The following is a 19,970-nucleotide window of genomic DNA, read 5'->3' on the forward strand; positions in this document are numbered from 1 at the left end:
CACATAATGCTTTACCTCTCTATACTGTGACCACAGTGAATGTTTGGATGGGAGCACGGTCTCGGGTCTTGTACCAATGGAGTATACCTAACACAGCATAGGAAAAGACATCATTTAGACATCATAGGTCTACTTTAATTGCAGAAATTGTATCTGCTTATTCATATTAAATGGATATATATAGTTGTTGGTTTAAAGAAATGTCAGTAGAGCCAGAAAAATAAGCATCTTTTGCTTTTTTTGTCACAGTTCTGAAACTGATCCATAGGGAAGCGATGTATGGTAGCTGTTCTGATGTCCAGCTACAAGCAGCTGAAGTAGATTAAATACTACCCTAGATTCTTTCTCTTAATAATACAAGGGATGTGAAGCACTCGGGAACAGGAGGGCAGGTGGTCTGCAAAATCATTGAATAGGAAAGACCGAAGAGACATTCTTCGTAAGATACCCTTTTTATGAAAAATCTTGAGGATTCCTATAGTAAGAGCAAAATCTAGTCCAATAACAGGGAGTCGGTACAGGATGCTACGGAATTTAGCACCAATAAATATTCTCCCTTTGAAATGGTGAATTAGATGTGCAGCAGGATCTGGTCACACTTCAAAGAATAATATGCAGAGCTGAAGATCCATCTGTTTGCTCTTGCTATCACCATTGAGGCTCCTGTATGTTAAGCAGCCTTTTGACTACTTCAAAGCACGTTTGAAGTCTTTGCTGTGCCTATCCCATGCACAAAAAAGCAAACGTGCCTTAACAGTATGAGTAGCTGGTATTTTTCTTGATTTATTTTACTTGTAAATGAAAACAATTTGTTCCTGCTATGGATCATTTCTGGACTTTTTCTTTTTTTTTTCTTTTTTTAAGCTATGATAGTGAGGGCCGTCTCACAAATGTTACATTCCCAACTGGAGTTGTCACTAACCTTCACGGGGAAATGGAAAGGGCCATTACAGTGGACATTGAGTCATCCAGCAGAGAGGAAGATGTCAGCATCACTTCCAACTTATCATCAATTGATTCTTTCTATACAATGGTTCAAGGTACTGTAAACAAAAGGGATTTTTGGAAAGGAGAAAGAAATGGATTGAAAGGGGGAAAGGTACAGAAATAGCACGAGGTGAGATTTTTAGCTTGAAAATAGCATGTAGCATCCCAGCAGCAACATCCTTGACAAAGTCAGTAGTCATAGCCTTGGCTGACATGGTTTAGTGTGAGGTGTCCCTGCCTATGGCAGGGGGGTTGGAACTTGATGATCTTAAGGTCCTTCCCAGCCCTAACTATTCCATGATTCTATGATAGTATGCTTAGGATTAGGCAAAAAATGCCTACTGAAATAGCAGAATATATATTTTGTGCCAGTTCCAAGGACATACTCTGAGGGTGGGACTTTTTTTTAAATGTTAAGTGACTTGAAAGATAGATCCCAAAGGCATTTGTGCTCTCATGCGATACAGATATTCTTACCAATCTCACCCTGGGTATTTATTACCATTGGGTCAGTTATGTGAAGTCAAGCTGTTACATGAACATATTTCATAAAGTGTGCAGGATAAAGGCAGGCTCTGAACCCATGTAGGTAACCTGTGCATCTCTCTTTTGCCTTTCCAGATCAGTTAAGAAATAGCTACCAGATTGGTTACGATGGCTCACTGAGAATCCTGTATGCCAGCGGCCTGGACTCACACTATCAGACAGAGCCGCACGTGTTGGCTGGCACCGCCAATCCAACAGTGGCAAAGAGAAACATGACCCTCCCAGGAGAAAACGGGCAGAACCTGGTGGAGTGGCGATTCCGGAAGGAGCAAGCCCAGGGAAAAGTCAATGTGTTTGGCCGAAAGCTCCGGGTAAGCATGCAAACATATAAGGTATCTATTGCATTTTCATTAAGTGAGAGGAAATTTAAACACATTCCTGTAGGTATTGCCATCCAACAACCACAGAATATTTACTGTGGATAAGCTTATTGTAGAGCAGGAAGCACTTGATTTTATTACTTCATTTATTGGCTGATTTTCCTTATTAATTGCTCTTTTCTGTGGACTTTAAACTGTTGGGTTTAGCCTAGAAACCTTGGAATGAATCAGGATGAAAGAATAATTTTCTGCTTTCCTTCACTGTTTTTGTTTCTAGTACTGAATTCACACATCTGACTTTGAATCTTGTTTTAAATTATTCTACCGTAAGTTAGCACAGCCCTAATACTTGCTTATTGTAGAAAAGGTATAACTGTGTGTGCATGTGTATGGCATATTCCTATAACATATGTCTTTACCATTTTGTTGGCATTTCTTCTTCCTATGTAGTTAATAAAATACAAGTAGGAAGCAAACTATGATTTATGACAGCCATTTGGTAAAGACAACATAGATTAAGCATTTAAAATTGGGTTGCCAGGAAACCATTTCAAGACCATATCAGAGGTCTGACTTACTCTTAGAACTGAACTCAGTTCTTTAAGGCCTAGGCAGTACATCAAATGAAGGTAATGTCAGACCACTCAACATCTAAGAGGTAACATGCCATTTTAAATCTTAAAATATTTTGTATCTTCATTTGGGATGAGAAAGGAGGGAATGCTCTCACGCACCTTATATTCCTCTCTATCACTAATTCTGCAAGAAGAATGGATTTTTTAAGAAGGAAGAATGACTGTGCACAGTAGCTGCTGGTTCATAGGCACATCATAATACAGTAGGATAATACACCTGCCAATTCATTTGTGAAAGAAGCCCGAGAGAAAATAAAATAAGCATACGAATGGCATTTGCTTTGGCAGTAAAACAAATCACCATGAGTCCAGTTCTCAAAAGTGAAGAAAAATTTTGGCATTCAAGTGCAGAGGAGGTAAAATAAATGTCATAGGCAACTTGGAAGACAAAACAGGAAAAAAGGCACAGCAGAGAGAATTTAATAAGATGGAGGGGAAAGTGAGAGATTATAGATTAGGATAAAATAGTAGTAATTATAAGTATATATACAAACAAGAGAAGTAGGGCATGTGGAGAATATGAGCTAATAAGAGAAAAATGCCTCCAAGGAGAAGAAAAGAAAGAAACTTGTCAGCAAAGAAAAAAAAAAGGAAGCTGTTTTGAGATTGATTTACATGGGAAGATATTACAGAAATGTCACTTGGGGGTGGGAAGGGATGTAGGAAAATAGAAAAAGAAAATAACAGAAAAGAACATGAACAACTTAGGGAGCTTATCATTTGCATCTACAGATATGTCAATAACACTTTGCTGCAAAGAAGACAAATGTAGACAAAAAAGAGTGGCAAAATGTATTGCCAGTAAATGTATTCATATCTATGACCCTTTCACTGCATTGTATATTTATGTAGTGTCTAAAATCACCAAGTACACTCTCAGGTACTATCTTGGTTTTCTATCTTGTATTAGTTCTACTCACTATTAGTCTTTATGAAGAAATTAATTAGGAATTATATCACCCTCCCTTAACAATCATATCAATCTCACTTTTGTTCAGACTTGTATCGTAATTGTTCAATAAGCTAGTTTTGTCCCTGAACCTGTATATTTGGTGTGTAGGCTGCCCTTTAGCAGAAGTCCTGACAGTCCTGTATGTGAAAGAGCCTTTTGTATTGAGACCAGACAGACCTTCATTCACAAGGGTCTCAAATAAAGGAACTGGTATAAGCTCAGTCTCAAGGGATGCATCCAGAGTAGGCAGGTAAGATAGAAAAGGGAGCTCACAGGAAGAGTTTGCTCTGCCTCCTCCTGAGACCTGACATGCTCCAAGCTCTGCAGAGGTCCCCAGTTTTCACACTAGCTCTTGAATCAATCTGAACGGCACAGCAATAGATTCCTGCTTTTAATAGGGCATCACAGTCAGATTTCATGCTTCTCACTGGAAAGAAAAACAGGAATTAAAACAAAGCAGGATAGATGGACACCTAAATTACTGAGATGCATCAATCAGGACAGTCTGTAGGGACTGTCAAGAGACTCAGTTTTGTGCTGCTAATTGAAAATTTCCGGAATTATTATCTTTATGCTAATGAAACCCAGAGGTTTCAAATATATTTGGAGCATGGCTGTCTTAGACATAATAAAACATTCAAGTTTTGCTGTAAAAGCATTTTGGTAGCAGAGCCATTGTTAAGAAATGCTTCAGTAGAAGGCAGTACTTTAGCTGACATGTTATTCCAGCCCCATACTGTCCAATGAAAGAAGCTATATCACCAAATCTTGTTGTTACTATAATTGCCATCTGCATTACAAGATTATGCGAGCACAGCCAAAATTTCACCAAAAGATCACATCTGAATGCAAAAGCTCTGTCAGCAGAGTCTGGCTGGAGAAAGGGGCATTTCCTTTCTTTCCCCTGTATCCTGCCTTTACACAGACCAGACAGATGGAAAGTGAGAAGGCAAGGGATGTTATTATCCCATTTAGCAAGATACAGCAGTGAGACAGCCAGATTAAGTACTTCGCTGCAATTTACACCGGAAAGATGTGCTTAGCCAAGAAATTAACCACAATTGCTTGGACATCTGCCTTAACCATAAAACCACCTTTTTCTCTTTGCCAATTCAGAAATCAGAAGTGCCCATTCTCACTTCAGTGTCTAAGCATGAGAGGTAGACAAGAAAATTAATAAATATCATAATTAAATGTAAAATAAGGAAGGGAAGATGGAGAGAAAGGGAGGAGAAAAAATCAGGGAAGCAAAACAGGCAGGGAGACAGAGATGAGTGCAGGCATGTGTGGGAGAGGCTGAGAAATGAAAGCCAGAGATAAGCAAGATTTAAGAGTGAATTTAGGCAAATGAGCAAATATTAGATGTTGGAAAAATTAAACAAAAACTACCTAAAAATTAAGAAGTCCAAGAAAATGAAAATAAGGATGCGAATGGGAGTGCTTCATAGTTGAGTTTAACCTACATCTAGAATCAGTCTTGTCACATTAATTTTTCAAAGTATATTTAACATTTGATGGCTCATTAAATAGGTAGAGTAGCTGTTCTGCATCTGCTAGACTTTGTGTTCCTTACTTAGATGATTTACATGAAAACTTTACTTTTGTTCCTAAATTGATAGTGGAGATTTTTGTCATGCCAGTGATTTCATAGTAAAAAAGAGAAGGGTAATGTAGATAGACAGACAGATACAAGCAGTACTGAGCATTTGTAAGATTTTTTTCTATATTTGCCTACAACACATCACCAGCACTTTAATGTGGTTTATGCCAATAATACAGAATCTAATTTACATTGATCTTTTAGAAGCTTATCAGCCTTAGTGTAAAAGTACCAACAACCATGATACATGGATTTTTGAACATGCAGCCCTGACAAATGCAAAAATCCTCCAGCCGTTTCTTTGGTCAGGATAACTGTTGTCTTGTTCTTTTCTGGTTGCTATTTAGGTGTCTTTCTTCGTCTCTTTATAATGGATGCATCAAGTACTTGAAAAAGAATTTTTAAAACAATCCTAATACAGATAGCTGTATGTTCATTTGTCCTATATGTTAGCAAAATACAGTGATGAAAAATCTTCAGTACTAGTGTTTCACTCCCAGCTGGAGTAACTTTTAAAAGACACAGCAGATACCAAGATGGTTTACAGATGAACAAAGAAATCCTTTAGTGTGAGAATGCTGAAAACCAACTCAGTGCAGGTGGGGAAACAGGGACGTGCAAAGATACCAATGTGGGAAAAGTAAACCAGACGTTTTGCTTTCATAAATACAAAAATGAGAGCTGATTCAATGAAACTGAAAGCGTATTTAGAACACAAAAAGGATGTAGGGATTTCAGTGTAAAAGCATTACATAGAAACCACTATCCATCGCTGTCATTTACATATATAATACATATGTAATACATAATACATAAATAATACAGTTTTCAACATAAATGTATCTAGGCTAAGGTTCAATTTCAAATTAAAATAGTTATACATTTCAGAGCACTTATAACTGGCTTTCAGTGGTTCAGTAGTCTTCTAGTCATTTATGACTTTAAGTGGTAAGTTAACTAGGCAGAAGACATAATCCTCTACTAAGGATTTCAGCCACCTAAATACATTGCAGCAGTGGATGATATACTGAATTAAACTACCATTTGATCCAGAAGGGGAAAGCCTGTGTTCTAAAAACTATTTAACCTTAATTTGAAGATTTAACATGCTTTTGAAGATCTTACTTTTGTATTTATGGTCTTGAAAAATACTTGCTGTGAAAGATTAGGATTCCATCTTTCTTAGAGTGAATGTTATGAACTGGACAACTGGTTGCTGGGAATGTTTTGACAATAATTTGCTATATGTACTTCGGACTGCCTACAAAAGAAGTATTTTGTTCACTGAAATGGCCCCATTTATTACAGAAGTTTTTGGTGCACATCTTTCAGTGTTTCCTTAACAGTTGAGTAAATATCAAGAAAGAACACTGCAACAGATTCAGACTCTTCATATAATGAGACCTTCTAAAGTAGATGGTAATATAGTGCCTTACAGTTATATCAAGCAGTTGCTAAAATAATTTACGCACACAGCAAATCAATCACTGTAAATTGTATATAAAGAAATAGCTAGCTTTGTGGGAATAATAGGTGGCTAGGGTTTGAACAGCATGATTTATTGTGTCATTTTGTTTACTTTAAAAAGGTTAATGGCAGAAACCTCCTTTCAGTTGACTTTGATCGAACCACAAAGACAGAAAAGATCTACGATGACCACCGTAAATTTCTGCTGAGGATTGCCTACGACACGTCAGGGCACCCCACTCTGTGGCTACCAAGCAGCAAGCTGATGGCTGTCAATGTTACCTATTCATCCACAGGTCAAATAGGCAGCATACAGCGAGGGACGACTAGTGAAAAAATAGAGTATGATGGACAGGGAAGGATAGTGTCTAGAGTGTTTGCTGATGGGAAAACTTGGAGTTACACATATCTGGAAAAGGTAAAGAACACTCAGATTTTAAAAAATGCTTCTGATGTGCTGAAACTCTGCAGCATCTGACTGCTGTATACAAAGCAAAAATAGGTAGTAGAAGCACATTTCAATTACTCTAAGTATCAACATGTGATTCCTAGGGGAATGTTTCACAAAATAGATATGTAATCACACTGTAGCTAATTGCTAGAAATTGATGTGGTTTTAAATTATTCAGGCCACCAACTAACAAGAAGCATCTGTATTTACCTTTTATCTTAACACTTAAAATACAGTACAGAGACCAGATCTCTGCAATGCAGTCAGTTGAAAATAATTTGTTTGTAAATTCTTCACTGTTGGTTTTTTCCCCTACCAAGAAACACTTTTGTGTCTAAATAGTTACAGCTGTCAATTTGTACTTGCTATATGTTGTAGTATCAAAATAAACAAGAGGCAGAAGAGTAGAAATCTTCATTATATATCCCTGAATGATATCTTTCCCTCTAGAAATATTTGTGAAAATCCCCCTTGTGAGATCTCACGCCTGCTATGCAAAAAAAAAGAATCCATTTCTTTCTGGGGTTAAATATATTTTTATTGAAGCCATTGCTCAGAAAATACTATTTACTAGTCACTGCAGACATAATTTAATCAAGACCTAGGATACTCAACAGCCACACATCAGAAAAATGTCAGAATAATTCCAAGTAGCTCCTTTTGATACAAATAATCAGTTGTTTTGCCTATGTCTTAAAAGCTTACAGAACAAGAACACAGTATTCAAGGATCTCTGGCTATTCAAATTCTTCAAAATGATCTCTAATTGTAGGGAAGAATTTGTATCTCCCATATGTTGTTCTCCTCGTGAGTTAATGGCTCTAAGACAGTTTTACTTCTTCCCATATTAAACATGACTTATCTGAATCCATTGACAATCTGCTGTTTAGCTGTGAGTGCTTGATAAAAGAGTGATACAGTCATAACAAGTAGCAAATTATGAATGTGGAACTACTAATTACAGAACCCCTTACAATTAAGCATCCAAGTAAATTAGGCAGGGAGTTGTTAACAACATGTAAGGTCAAGGATAACTCAATTAAAGAGGAGATAATTTTCTTAAGTGGGAATGCCACATTTTTGTGAAGAAATAGTATCATCGGTGTATGTGTGGGTGGGTGCTCCACCATTTGTCACATGGTAAAAATCTGTTCTTCATTTTCAGTCAATGGTTCTTCTGCTTCATAGCCAACGGCAGTATATCTTCGAATATGATTTGTTGGATCGGCTTTCTGCTGTCACCATGCCCAGTGTTGCTCGTCATACCATGCAGACTATCCGCTCCATTGGCTATTACCGGAATATATACAACCCCCCAGAAAGTAATGCTTCTGTTATAATGGACTACAATGAAGAAGGGCAGCTCCTTCAAACTGCTTTCCTGGGGACAAGCCGAAGAGTATTATTCAAGTACAGACGGCAGACCAAGCTCTCAGAAATTTTATATGATAGTACAAGAGTTAGTTTTACTTATGATGAGACAGCAGGAGTCCTGAAAACAGTAAACCTCCAAAGTGATGGTTTTATCTGCACCATTAGATACAGGCAAATTGGCCCATTGATTGACAGGCAGATATTCCGCTTTAGTGAAGACGGAATGGTAAATGCCCGATTTGACTACAGCTATGACAATAGCTTCAGAGTGACTAGCATGCAGGGTGTCATCAATGAAACCCCATTGCCTATTGATCTCTACCAGTTTGATGATATCTCTGGCAAAGTTGAACAATTTGGAAAATTTGGAGTTATATATTATGATATTAACCAGATAATTTCAACAGCTGTAATGACCTACACAAAACACTTTGATGCACATGGCCGCATCAAGGAAATTCAGTATGAAATATTTCGGTCATTAATGTATTGGATTACAATTCAGTATGATAACATGGGACGAGTGACAAAAAGAGAAATAAAGATCGGGCCATTTGCCAACACCACAAAATATGCTTACGAATATGATGTAGATGGTCAGCTGCAGACAGTTTATCTGAACGAAAAAATAATGTGGCGATACAACTATGACCTGAATGGCAACCTCCACTTGCTCAACCCCAGTAGCAGTGCTCGTTTGACACCACTTCGCTATGACCTGAGAGACAGAATAACTCGACTAGGTGATGTTCAGTACAGATTAGATGAAGACGGATTTCTTCGTCAGAGGGGTACTGAAATCTTTGAGTACAGTTCAAAGGGCCTTCTTACTCGAGTTTACAGCAAAGGCAGTGGATGGACGGTAATTTACCGTTACGATGGACTTGGACGACGAGTTTCCAGTAAAACTAGCCTTGGACAGCATCTCCAGTTTTTTTACGCAGACCTTACTTACCCAACCAGGATAACTCATGTTTATAACCACTCAAGTTCTGAAATCACATCTCTCTATTATGATCTGCAAGGACACCTTTTTGCCATGGAAATTAGCAGTGGAGACGAGTTTTACATTGCATCAGACAACACGGGGACACCACTGGCTGTTTTCAGTAGCAATGGTCTCATGCTTAAACAAATTCAATACACTGCCTATGGCGAGATCTATTTCGACTCTAACCTTGACTTCCAGCTGGTAATAGGATTCCATGGAGGCTTATACGACCCACTGACCAAGCTAGTCCACTTTGGAGAAAGAGATTATGACATACTGGCAGGCCGGTGGACAACACCTGATATTGAAATCTGGAAGAGAATTGGGAAGGATCCAGCTCCTTTTAATTTGTACATGTTTAGAAATAACAACCCAGCCAGCAAAATACACGATGTGAAGGATTATATCACAGGTAAAAGAAGGTTACTTAATTGCAGCTTAGGGGTGCTGGATTTATAGACATCCAGTTTAGATTGGAATTCACGATTTTGGTACCTAAGTATGTCCTATTTAGAAAAGTTCTTTATGATGAAAGGTTAAGCACTTCACTTAACAATGAGAATGATTAAAGCAGACACACTTATCAGGAACTGTGAAATAACAAATGAGTGATCTTGAAAATATCTCATCTAGCTTTGGACATTGATTTAGGTACCTGCATAACGAATTAAGATCCACAGGCAATCATTAGCTTTCAGGGTAACTAAACCTAAACCTTTTTCCCTACGTAGTCCTTACCATGCTTTAATATTAGATTCTTGAACCAAAAAGATAAATGAGAGCATCTCAGTATACAGAGAGGTTGGGTTTTCCAAAGTACATTTTGGAGTACCAATGGAATACATCTCTTCCTCTCCCACTTACTGAACTGTAACACAGGGTGCCTCTCAGGGTGCCTCAGCTAGAGATCTCAGGGCATCAGGAAAGAGGAGCCCTAGGTTGCCTTCCAATACTGCTATGCATTACCCAGTGCTCTTAGAATGAAAAAAATAAAATAAGACTCCTTGAGCAAGTACAGAAGTGAGAACCACTCAAGACTGTTCATGAGAATGTCCTTACATGAGGATTAGACTCGGGCTTCTTCACAGCTGTGGGCTACTGGGCAGTAAAAGGTGCATATGCATGGACCAGAAAGACCAGACAAGAGGGAGTGAGACTGTGAGAGGTCTTCCTGTGACCAGTTTAACTCACCAAGGCAGAATATTCTCACTGGCAGTTGGTTAATATCTACCAGGGTAGGTTTTTGCAAGGCTACTAATGTGAATTGGCTGAGATAGAGAAGTCCAATAAGCTTCAGCAGGGCCAGCACAAAGTAATGAGTACATAGCCAGAAGCAGGGAAGGAGGCACAGCATGTAAGAAAAAAGAATGTGAATTTCTCTGTGAAATGTGAATGTTAGCAACAAAAAGCTGCTAACATGCCATTTCTTGTATAACTGAGTTCTTGGGGAACCTATATGCTTTTTGTGGGTCTAGAGTTCCATTATGCTACATACAAAAAAAATTACTGCAGTCACCAAAATTTTCTGAAAAATGCCTAACTTGCATTTGAATTTTTGTATTTGAACAGATATGAATAATTCTAAATATTTTATATAGGCAGTGCCAGACTACAAGAGGGGCTCAGCACCACTTACTTATGAGACTACCACTCAGAAAAGCATCCTGGGAATCAAATGGGTTTGCATTAATTTAACAAACAGCAGCTATTAACAGGGTTGCTAATGGGCTGCCTGGGAGCAAGATAATAACAGACTGTTGGCTCTGTCCTCTTTCAGCAGCATGTGCTTAGGGGACGCAGTTACAATCAGATTCTTTGTGGCATTGAAAATTATGCACTTAGTGCAAAAATTGCCCTCAAAATACAGTTTTAGTTCTTTTCTTAACATCTCTGATGTATGGATTGCATAGACACACTGCTCATATAAGGTTGTCATTACAATTAGTAATTTGGCTGGCTGGTAGTTTTAGATGCAGAGCCTCATCAGGCATATAATTTATCTGGAAAGGTTAACATAATTTTAATGTAGATATTTTTTATTCTTGTAATATTTGAAAAAATGTAGTTCCTTGTTCCCCTATTTGGGGTTTTCTTTAGTGGAAACTATTAGACTTGGTAAGGAGCACTATGACAACTTCTGCTAAGCTTTGTATTTGGACAGGGTAGAAAGACAGAAACAAGGCAGAGCACCTATTCTTGCCCAACGATTGTTAACTAATCAGTTGTTGGCATCCCTAATCTATTTATTCTTAACAGAACATAAAAGGTATAAATAACGTTATCTAATGCTAATTTAGTATCCTGTCTGCTTACTGATGCAGCTATAATACATTTCATTAGCTTTTAATTTCATCAGTCCATCTTCATCTTGAAGAGGGGGAGATTTCTCTTGAACCAACACAGATACCTACCAAATCATTTAAAAGGTAATTGATCATTTTGGTGTTATTTCAGGGGTAGTTTGAAGACATTACAGTAAAGCATACATAAGAAAAGGACAGGATGTGCTCTCCAGTACTGTTTTGCTTTGTTTTAAACTATTGATGATGAAGGTGGAATGTAAAGCATGTTCAGCCTGACCATGAAATCTCAATTAGTTTAGCCTAGCTAGGAAGGAAATCTCACCTTAATTGTGCTCCTATAGTTGTTCTGAAAGTCACTGAGGCCTTCAAAATCACTGAAGCCTGTGATATCTTTCAAACAAGCATAGTGCAACTCTTACATAGAACAGAAGTTTTCTTCCTTTTTTTTTTTTCATCGGCTTGCTATTCTAGCTGTAGCACAAATCTGAATCCATACATATCAAAATGACAATTATTGAATAACTTTCATGTTATAGAAGGAAATCAACTATGCCAAAAGCTATTCCATGTAAAAATAGCATAATTGCAAAATACAGAACAATGATAATATTTTTCTCTCTTGTTTAATAATTCTCTTTCAGATGTTAACAGCTGGCTGGTGACATTTGGTTTCCATCTGCACAATGCCATTCCTGGTTTCCCCGTTCCGAAATTTGATTTAACTGAACCTTCTTATGAACTTGTGAAGAGCCAGCAATGGGAAGACATACCAGTAAGAAACAAAACTAAACATGCAAATGGATCAAGACAGAATGTGCCCTTCTATTCAGATCTTAACTAGGCATGGATAATCCTGACAGTGTTACTTGCTAAATTAAATCTGAGCAGTGCTTTTCAAAAAACTCTAATTTTTATTTACTTTTTGTGACAATTAGTGATGGTGTTTTTTCTTACAGATTTGCTATGTTAGGTGCCATTTTAAATAAGCTTTTGTTTTCTTTCAGCAATAATAAAAATGCATAAAGAAAACAATCAATGGAAAGAAGTTTAAGGCCCTTTAAAGTTTCGTAGCAGAAACTACAGAGATTTGATTTGTACTAGCACACTGCCTGAAGGCAGAAACTGAACACTGTAGTAAAAAATAGACTGGGAAATAAACAGAACAGGTGATATAAATTATACATACAGGCACCACTACAATTTTACTTCTCTTTAATATTAACCATGTTTTATATGTAAAGATAAAATATTGAAAATGAAATTACCTGAGGTAAAACCCATTACATTAAACCAAAACTCCTGGTGCTTATGAAGTTCTTTGGGAGGAAAAAAATGAACTTCAATCCTGAAAACTTGCTACAGTTCTAAATGATGTAAGAAATAAATGTGGAAAATCTAAATCTGTTATTTAAGAAAATTATATGTACAAATCAAACTCACTCAAAGACTTATACCCTCAAAACTCCTACAGTTCTCAGTTAAGAAGGTGTTAAGAGGCAGTAAAATGGGTAATCCCGTAAAGTGACATGATATATATATATAAGTGTGTGTGTGTGTGTGTGTGTGTTTTAATAGCCAGGGTTGAGTAATTGGGTTTGAGTAACAGGGAAATACCTTACTTAGAGCATAGCATGTGATTAGTGTCTCCCATGAGTGGTAGAAGCAATGAAGGAGGAGCATTGCAAGTACTCCAGGCAAGTTCGTTGTATCAGGAGCCAAGAGACCTGTCATCAGGCATGGCTGTGAAGAACAATCAGAGGTTGTTTATTTACAGCTCAAAGGCTAAAGAATGCAGTTATCCACTAACACCAGCAAGAAAGAGGTGCATGAGGAAGAAAACCAGTCTAGTCAAAGAGATAGAGCAGACAGCTAGTTTTCAAAAATCTTCAGAGAGGAGTTCAACAACATGAGGACAGCCAGGGACTTGTGACATGACAGAAAAAGAGAGAACGGGGAGCAAAACAAAAAGATTCAAAATTCTCAGGTAGGAAGAAGCCATGACTATGATATTCACTGTTGAAGAAGCAAGTGCAAGCAGGAGCCAGAAGTAAACACACAAACCACTTAGTATTTTGAGACATTCTGGAGTGAGCATTACGGAGCTCTGAGAGTTTGCTCCAGAACTCTGAGGATACATGTTAAAAATAAGCAACCTTTGTCATTATGAAGTTGCTATAGCATCTCACTGCTCTCACTGATAAGCATGCTAAGAATGTATTTTGTGTTCAGTAGCTTTCATGTAGGATTTCCAATAGCTGAAATCCATACTTGTTAGTAATGCAGACAGGAATCTGCCAGATTCAGGAAGAGTTGAGAGTCTAAGTCAATTCATTATTCCATCAGGAACCGTCCCCTCCAGAAAGCTGCCCTCATGGCAGAGCAAAGAAGGCTCTGCAAACCTTTTGGCAGGCTCTGATTAGCAGCAAGACCGAATTCAGGTTGTAGGAGTCTGTTAATGACTCCTGCTTGGACTCCCACCCAGAAATTTGCGGAAATTTGGCCTTTTGTCTCATTTGCCAGCAGTGAATCAAATGGGTTAAACAGTATTTTGCTGAAGGGAGAAGGGGGTCAATTGGAAGATGAACTGTATCATCTACAGAAACTAAGTACTCCTTTTCAAAAGTGCAGCCAAAGCTATTTAAATCTTTCTGTTTCCTGCTGAGACAACTGCTAGGGCAGCTGTCTGCTCCCCACCTCCATCAATACTAGCTCATTCACAGCTTGTAGCTGTTAAGACCCAGGGTTAGACAGATAAGACGTGCCTATTCTGCACAGTTGTAAGGCCTCATCCCAACCACAGTTGACCCCATAATGTGAGCTGCCCTGCAATCTAGCCATGCTAGCTGACCATTCCTGCTAGCTGCTCCTGCTCTTCTAGCTGTTCTGGCTAACCACAGCAGTTAAGATGGCAGGTCCCATTCCTCAGCTATTCTCTCTCTTTACCAAGACTACATCTGGCAGACGGGGCTACATACAGCTCTCAACAGTCAAAATAAACTTCTTTAACAGATTCTCCTATCCCAGCTTTTCTATCTTGTGCTTTTGCACCTCACAATTGCACCTCTTATTTCCTCCCCTTTATAACACACCTTTTCAACAGGAACAACACAGATACAGTAAAACATGAAATATCAAGCAAGCATATTTTAGACTTGCCCCTTGTCTTTGCTAGTTGCCAACAAAGCATTCTGCTATATTCAGAACTGCACCCATCTGAAGTTCCTGGGGGAGAAAAGCTGCTCATCTCTTTCAGGCAGCATACTGATACTTGGAGTGAAATGTAAGTTCACATAACTGAATTGGCCACAGCCCTTTCACAAATCCCCTTTTATCAGTTTCTGCATTTGAAGAAACGGCATCAGTCCCTAGTATTCTACCTCACTGCTCTGTACCATTTGCTTCCTTCTCTTTTTTTTTTACTGTAGAGATTATTATTACAGTTTGATTCCCCTCCTTCCTGTTGTAGCTTAAGGGGTTATGAGAGCCTCCCTGCAGTTTGGTCTCAGACTGCAGCTGCCCAACAGACTCTTATCTCCTGACGCAGCATAAGGAAAGGCTTGTTCATATGCTGAAGTGCAGCTTTGTGACCTGCAAAAATCTCCTCAATTTGGATGGACTCATGGCAGACAGGAATCATAGTCGAACAAGCTCAGAGGATGAGATGACACTGTATTGTAGTAAGATAGCTCATACCTATGTTAAGTATTAGTATTGCAAAGGTCTGTCTTATGCAGCCCAGGAAGTAGCCTCTGAAGTTAAATCTTAAATTTTGTGCATGTTCTCAGGGAGACAAAGAGAAAAAGCACTGAGCATTACCAAACAAAATAGTCATGTAACTCAGCAGAACAAGCAGTATGTAGATTTAATTAATTCCCTGGCACTGTCAGTTGTGGCATATCCTGTTGTCGTCCACAGGCAGCACACCAAGAAAGCTTGGCTGGCATCTAGAGGGCTACAGATGGCTTGTAAAACTTCTGTCTGTTCTTGTTTACAGCCAATTTCTGGAGTGCAACAACAAGTGGCGAGACAAGCAAAGGCCTTCCTTTCCCTGGGAAAGATGGCAGAAGTGCAGGTCAGCAGACGGAAATTCAGTGGAGAGAAGTCATGGCTGTGGTTTGCTACAGTGAAGTCTCTGATTGGGAAAGGGGTGATGCTCGCTGTCAATCAAGGCAAAGTGCAAACAAACGTGCTCAACATTGCAAATGAGGACTGCATAAAAGTGGCAGCTGTTTTGAACAACGCCTACTACCTAGAAAACTTGCACTTCACTGTTGAGGGGAAGGACACGCACTATTTTATCAAGACCACCTCCCCTGAGAGTGACCTTGGGACACTGAGGCTGACAAGTGGGCGGAAGGCCCTGGAGAATGGCATCAACGTCACTGTTTCCCAGTCCACCACTGTGGTAAATGGCAGGACTCGTAGGTTTGCTGATGTTGAGATGCAATATGGTGCTCTAGCACTTCACGTCCGCTATGGCATGACACTTGATGAGGAAAAGGCCCGAATACTGGAGCAAGCCAGGCAAAGAGCTCTTTCCAGTGCCTGGGCCAGAGAACAACAGAGAGTAAGAGATGGAGAGGAAGGTGCCAGGTTGTGGACAGAAGGAGAAAAGAGGCAGTTGCTTAGTGCTGGAAAGGTACAAGGATACGATGGGTACTATGTACTCTCCGTGGAGCAATATCCAGAATTAGCAGACAGCGCTAACAATATACAGTTCCTCAGACAAAGTGAGATAGGAAAGAGGTAACACACTGGCTTAGCTCAGGCTGCCAAAGAGACTGTGTACCAGTGTCTTCTAAAAAGGAGACCAAACTGTTTTGCTGCATTACTACTTGAGCCTAAGCTTACATCTTTGCTCAGATTTTTTCTGTAGCACAATCCGAACAGACTCTGTAATGAAAAGAGCGCCTTCCAGAAGAATGATACTGCTAATGACAAAACTTTTTTGTTTTTCTCAATGACCTTAAAGGTGATCTGCTTTAAAGAATATGTTTACATATGCATATCGCTGCACTCAAGTTGGACTGAAAAGTATTAAAGAAGAAAAAAGAAAAGAAAAAGGCCTACAGATTTTGCAACAGGCTGTCTGTTCCTTTGAGGCACTGTATTTACTTAAGATACAGACCCATACAGTGTTTCTAAATATTACTGAATTGTTGACCTTTGCTTACCAGAAGTAGTCTCTCTTTCTCTTTTTCTCTCTTTCTCACTGCATAGGATGTGGTATATATCTGTTAATTTTAAAACGTGGGGCAAAAATTACTGTTTATAGACAGCCCAACTGCTTTAAACTGTGCTGCTTTCTAAAAGGACATTGGCACAAGTGACTTATGCTACCATGGGAATTTAATAATGGATTTTACAATGCTAACATGGTTTGCCTTGGGGGGAAAATGGCAAGTAGAATCCTTGTTGCAGATAAGCAAAGGAAACCCTGATTTTTTTGTAAATTATGTGAGACAAGTTGTTTATGGATTTTTATATGAATTACAATTTACTGTACATCAAATATTAGTCTCAGAGGAGTTAATTTATGTAAAGTGTTTAAAAAAGTTTATACTTAAAAATAAAACGATAAAAACATGTGCTGTGTGTGATTTTTTTTAAAGAAAAAGGAATTGCACCTTTTATGTTATAGCTGTACAGTATAAAGGATTATATTGTAGAGATATAACAGTGATGACTAATGTCCAAAAGTGTTAATATTTTTGTATTAGGTTTAAAGCTGTGCATCTATCACTCTGCTGATAGGATGGGACACTCCAAAGTGGCTGGCTGAATCAGACCACAGCTCCCTCTTCTCCCATACCTCTCCTGTCACCCAGGCCAGTGCCACTTCATCAGTCATTGTTAGAAGGCACAGTAACCAAATAAGTCTCATTTATTATGATGGAAGACTTTAATAGGTTGGGTTTTCCTTGTCTGTTTCCAGCCCTAATGTAATAAAAGGACATTTATTCATACCAGGTGGGGTTTCCGTTGTTTTTTTAGAAGCTTTGTTTCACAATGGAGAGAATAGTGTCTCAGGTGCTTGGCAAATTGTATGTAGAAGAAGAAGAAGAAATTATGTAGTTTCATCCAGTTATGTCAACTTTGTCTTCTGTATAATACAGCTCTTTTAGATGTTAATAACTCCAGATAGAAGAAGTGTACCTCTGACCTGATGCTACAGAATTGCTCTTTAGACAGGCAGGCTGTTCAGTAGCTTCATCTCCTGGCCTTCAGCTGGCAGATCAAATCCCATTACTGTGAACACTGAACCTGGGATGGAGAGGAAGGTCCGATTCTAGTGCCTAGTCTGCATCTCCACACCACTGCATAGATTTGGCATGCTCTTCTCCAAGGCCCAGTAAATTTGCTGCAGGACAGAACTGAAGTGTGCAGCTGGTTCCTTATAGGAAGCCTGTGGTGGCATCTATAGCATCTGTTCTAGATCTTGGCTGAAAACATTCTTAGAGCTTTACTCTCATGAGCACTAAATTCAGCCACAAAAATAAATATTTTTAAGATGAGACAAAATTGGGTTTTTTGATGTTCATTGAAATATACACAGTATTTCTATCCATGTATTATAATGATAAACCATAGTAAGTGACCGTGTCTTAACTATGAATGGTTCAAGTGGATGTAATAAAAATAGTTTTCTAACTGCTTTGTATTCTGAGAGTCTATGGTATTACATACTCTAAATTGCACATTAGGATTGTTTGATAAACAGATTTGAATTTCTCCCAGCCAAGTTGCTACCGAATCTACAGTATCAGTGCTGTTACTGTATGTGTGTATTTGGTAGAACATACAGAAGTAATTACACATATAATGAATGCTAATCATCTATTAGAATGAAAGCACAGATTAGTTGTTAGTATTTTTACCCTTGAAGTCTTGAGGGCCCTAAATTTAGAGAGGATGATATGTCAGACCCCAGAGGCGTGTCATTGATCTACGTATTCTTTTTAAAGATGTAAAATGCTAGGTGTTTGCAGTTCTGTTGGGTGGCTCTTCCACAGCACTGTATTTAGCATGCTGTAAGTGCTCTCTGTTGAAATAGGCTCATATTCTAAATTATGTCAAATGTTTCTGTTCTGTTTGAATATGAAAAGCTTGTATAACATGTCAACAATGAAATATACTACTTGATGCATACCAGTTCTTTCTCCTTTGTTCTGGCACCAATAAACAACAAATTATAGTATCTGCTGGTGATCATTTTAGATAAAGTCAAATCAAGCCAATTAGTGGCCTTGTTAGTTGGTATAATGAGCCTATTTCTTGCTAAAAAAAGACTTGTGATCTGGACATGCTCCTGCAGGAAATAGTGACCTTGGGGAATATATAAACAAAAGATCTTTTTAAAGAAAAAAAAATATGCATAATTAAAAGAACCATATTACAAAACAAAACACAAAAAAGAAAAGGAGATTCTAAGTATTTTAAGCAATGCCAGTGAAAATGCTATCCTGATATTTTGAGATGTATATTTCGTCTGATTTGTATTGTTCTTTTAATTTGCCTTCTTAACTTTATAGTGTCCTGAATTTTCCACAAATTGATAACTATAGATTGCATCTGGGCTTTCCAATAAAAGCCAACCCAATGTGTGTGTGCGTGTGTGTTTATATTTGTTTTTTAAATCTGTATGTCGGGTATTGCACCTGTACTACTGCTTTTCTCGTATGGGAAGATGCAAACTGATTCAGTTGCACTAGTATTGATTCATTTGCTTCATAGTTGGCAGTATGTTTTTTGACTCTGTCCAATGGCCTCATCTGCTAACTCAGCAAAGTGAATTACTCCATGGGATCTCTCAGGTGGCCTACTTTAGAGAAAACATTACATATACCTCACAAAGCCAAATCTTTTATAGTTAAGGAAAAGCCAAAAACAAAACAAAAAAAAAACCGCACAGAACTGTTTTCTCTCATGTCCTCCTGAGTAAAAATATGACAAAAAGTATTTCATTATAAGTAGGTTGGCATTGATAGTTACATATATACACAGAAGAGATCCTTCAATCTGCATTTAGACCCACTTTGCAGAAACTGCTGACTTCAGCACTGCTATATGTCAAGAGACTTCTTTGATTTTAGTTGGAACAGGCAGACTTCGCCACGCTTACTTTGTAGTGACAACCTCAAGTTGGTAACATGTTGATCCAGCGCGAATCAGGTCACTCTGTTTAGCTAACTGTGGCCTAATTTTGTTATTTAAAAAAAAAAAACCCAGACAAAAAAAACAAAACAAAAAAAAAAAACCCCGCACAAACCACACAGTAAGAGACTGGGGCTGGGGGAAATGCCAGTTACCTCTACTGCCTTTCAGGAGCACTTTTAAAGTGATG

General features: G+C 38.3%; 1 protein-coding gene across 1 annotated transcript in view; it reads left to right on the forward strand.

Moving 5' to 3' along the window:
• TENM3 (teneurin transmembrane protein 3) overlaps positions 1-19,230 on the forward strand; it is a 422,372-nt gene extending 403,142 nt beyond the window's left edge. Inside the window, exons 26-31 of the mRNA XM_065695099.1 lie at positions 865-1,040; positions 1,609-1,844; positions 6,629-6,925; positions 8,124-9,735; positions 12,268-12,398; positions 15,621-19,230. Coding sequence (XP_065551171.1) covers positions 865-1,040; positions 1,609-1,844; positions 6,629-6,925; positions 8,124-9,735; positions 12,268-12,398; positions 15,621-16,376 — 3,208 coding nt within the window. The 3' untranslated portion in view covers positions 16,377-19,230. The remainder of the gene's footprint in view (positions 1-864; positions 1,041-1,608; positions 1,845-6,628; positions 6,926-8,123; positions 9,736-12,267; positions 12,399-15,620) is intronic.
• Positions 19,231-19,970: the final 740 nt, after the last annotated feature.

Source organism: Lathamus discolor, chromosome 1 (genome assembly GCF_037157495.1).
Source record: "Lathamus discolor isolate bLatDis1 chromosome 1, bLatDis1.hap1, whole genome shotgun sequence".
Taxonomy (NCBI): domain Eukaryota; kingdom Metazoa; phylum Chordata; class Aves; order Psittaciformes; family Psittacidae; genus Lathamus; species Lathamus discolor.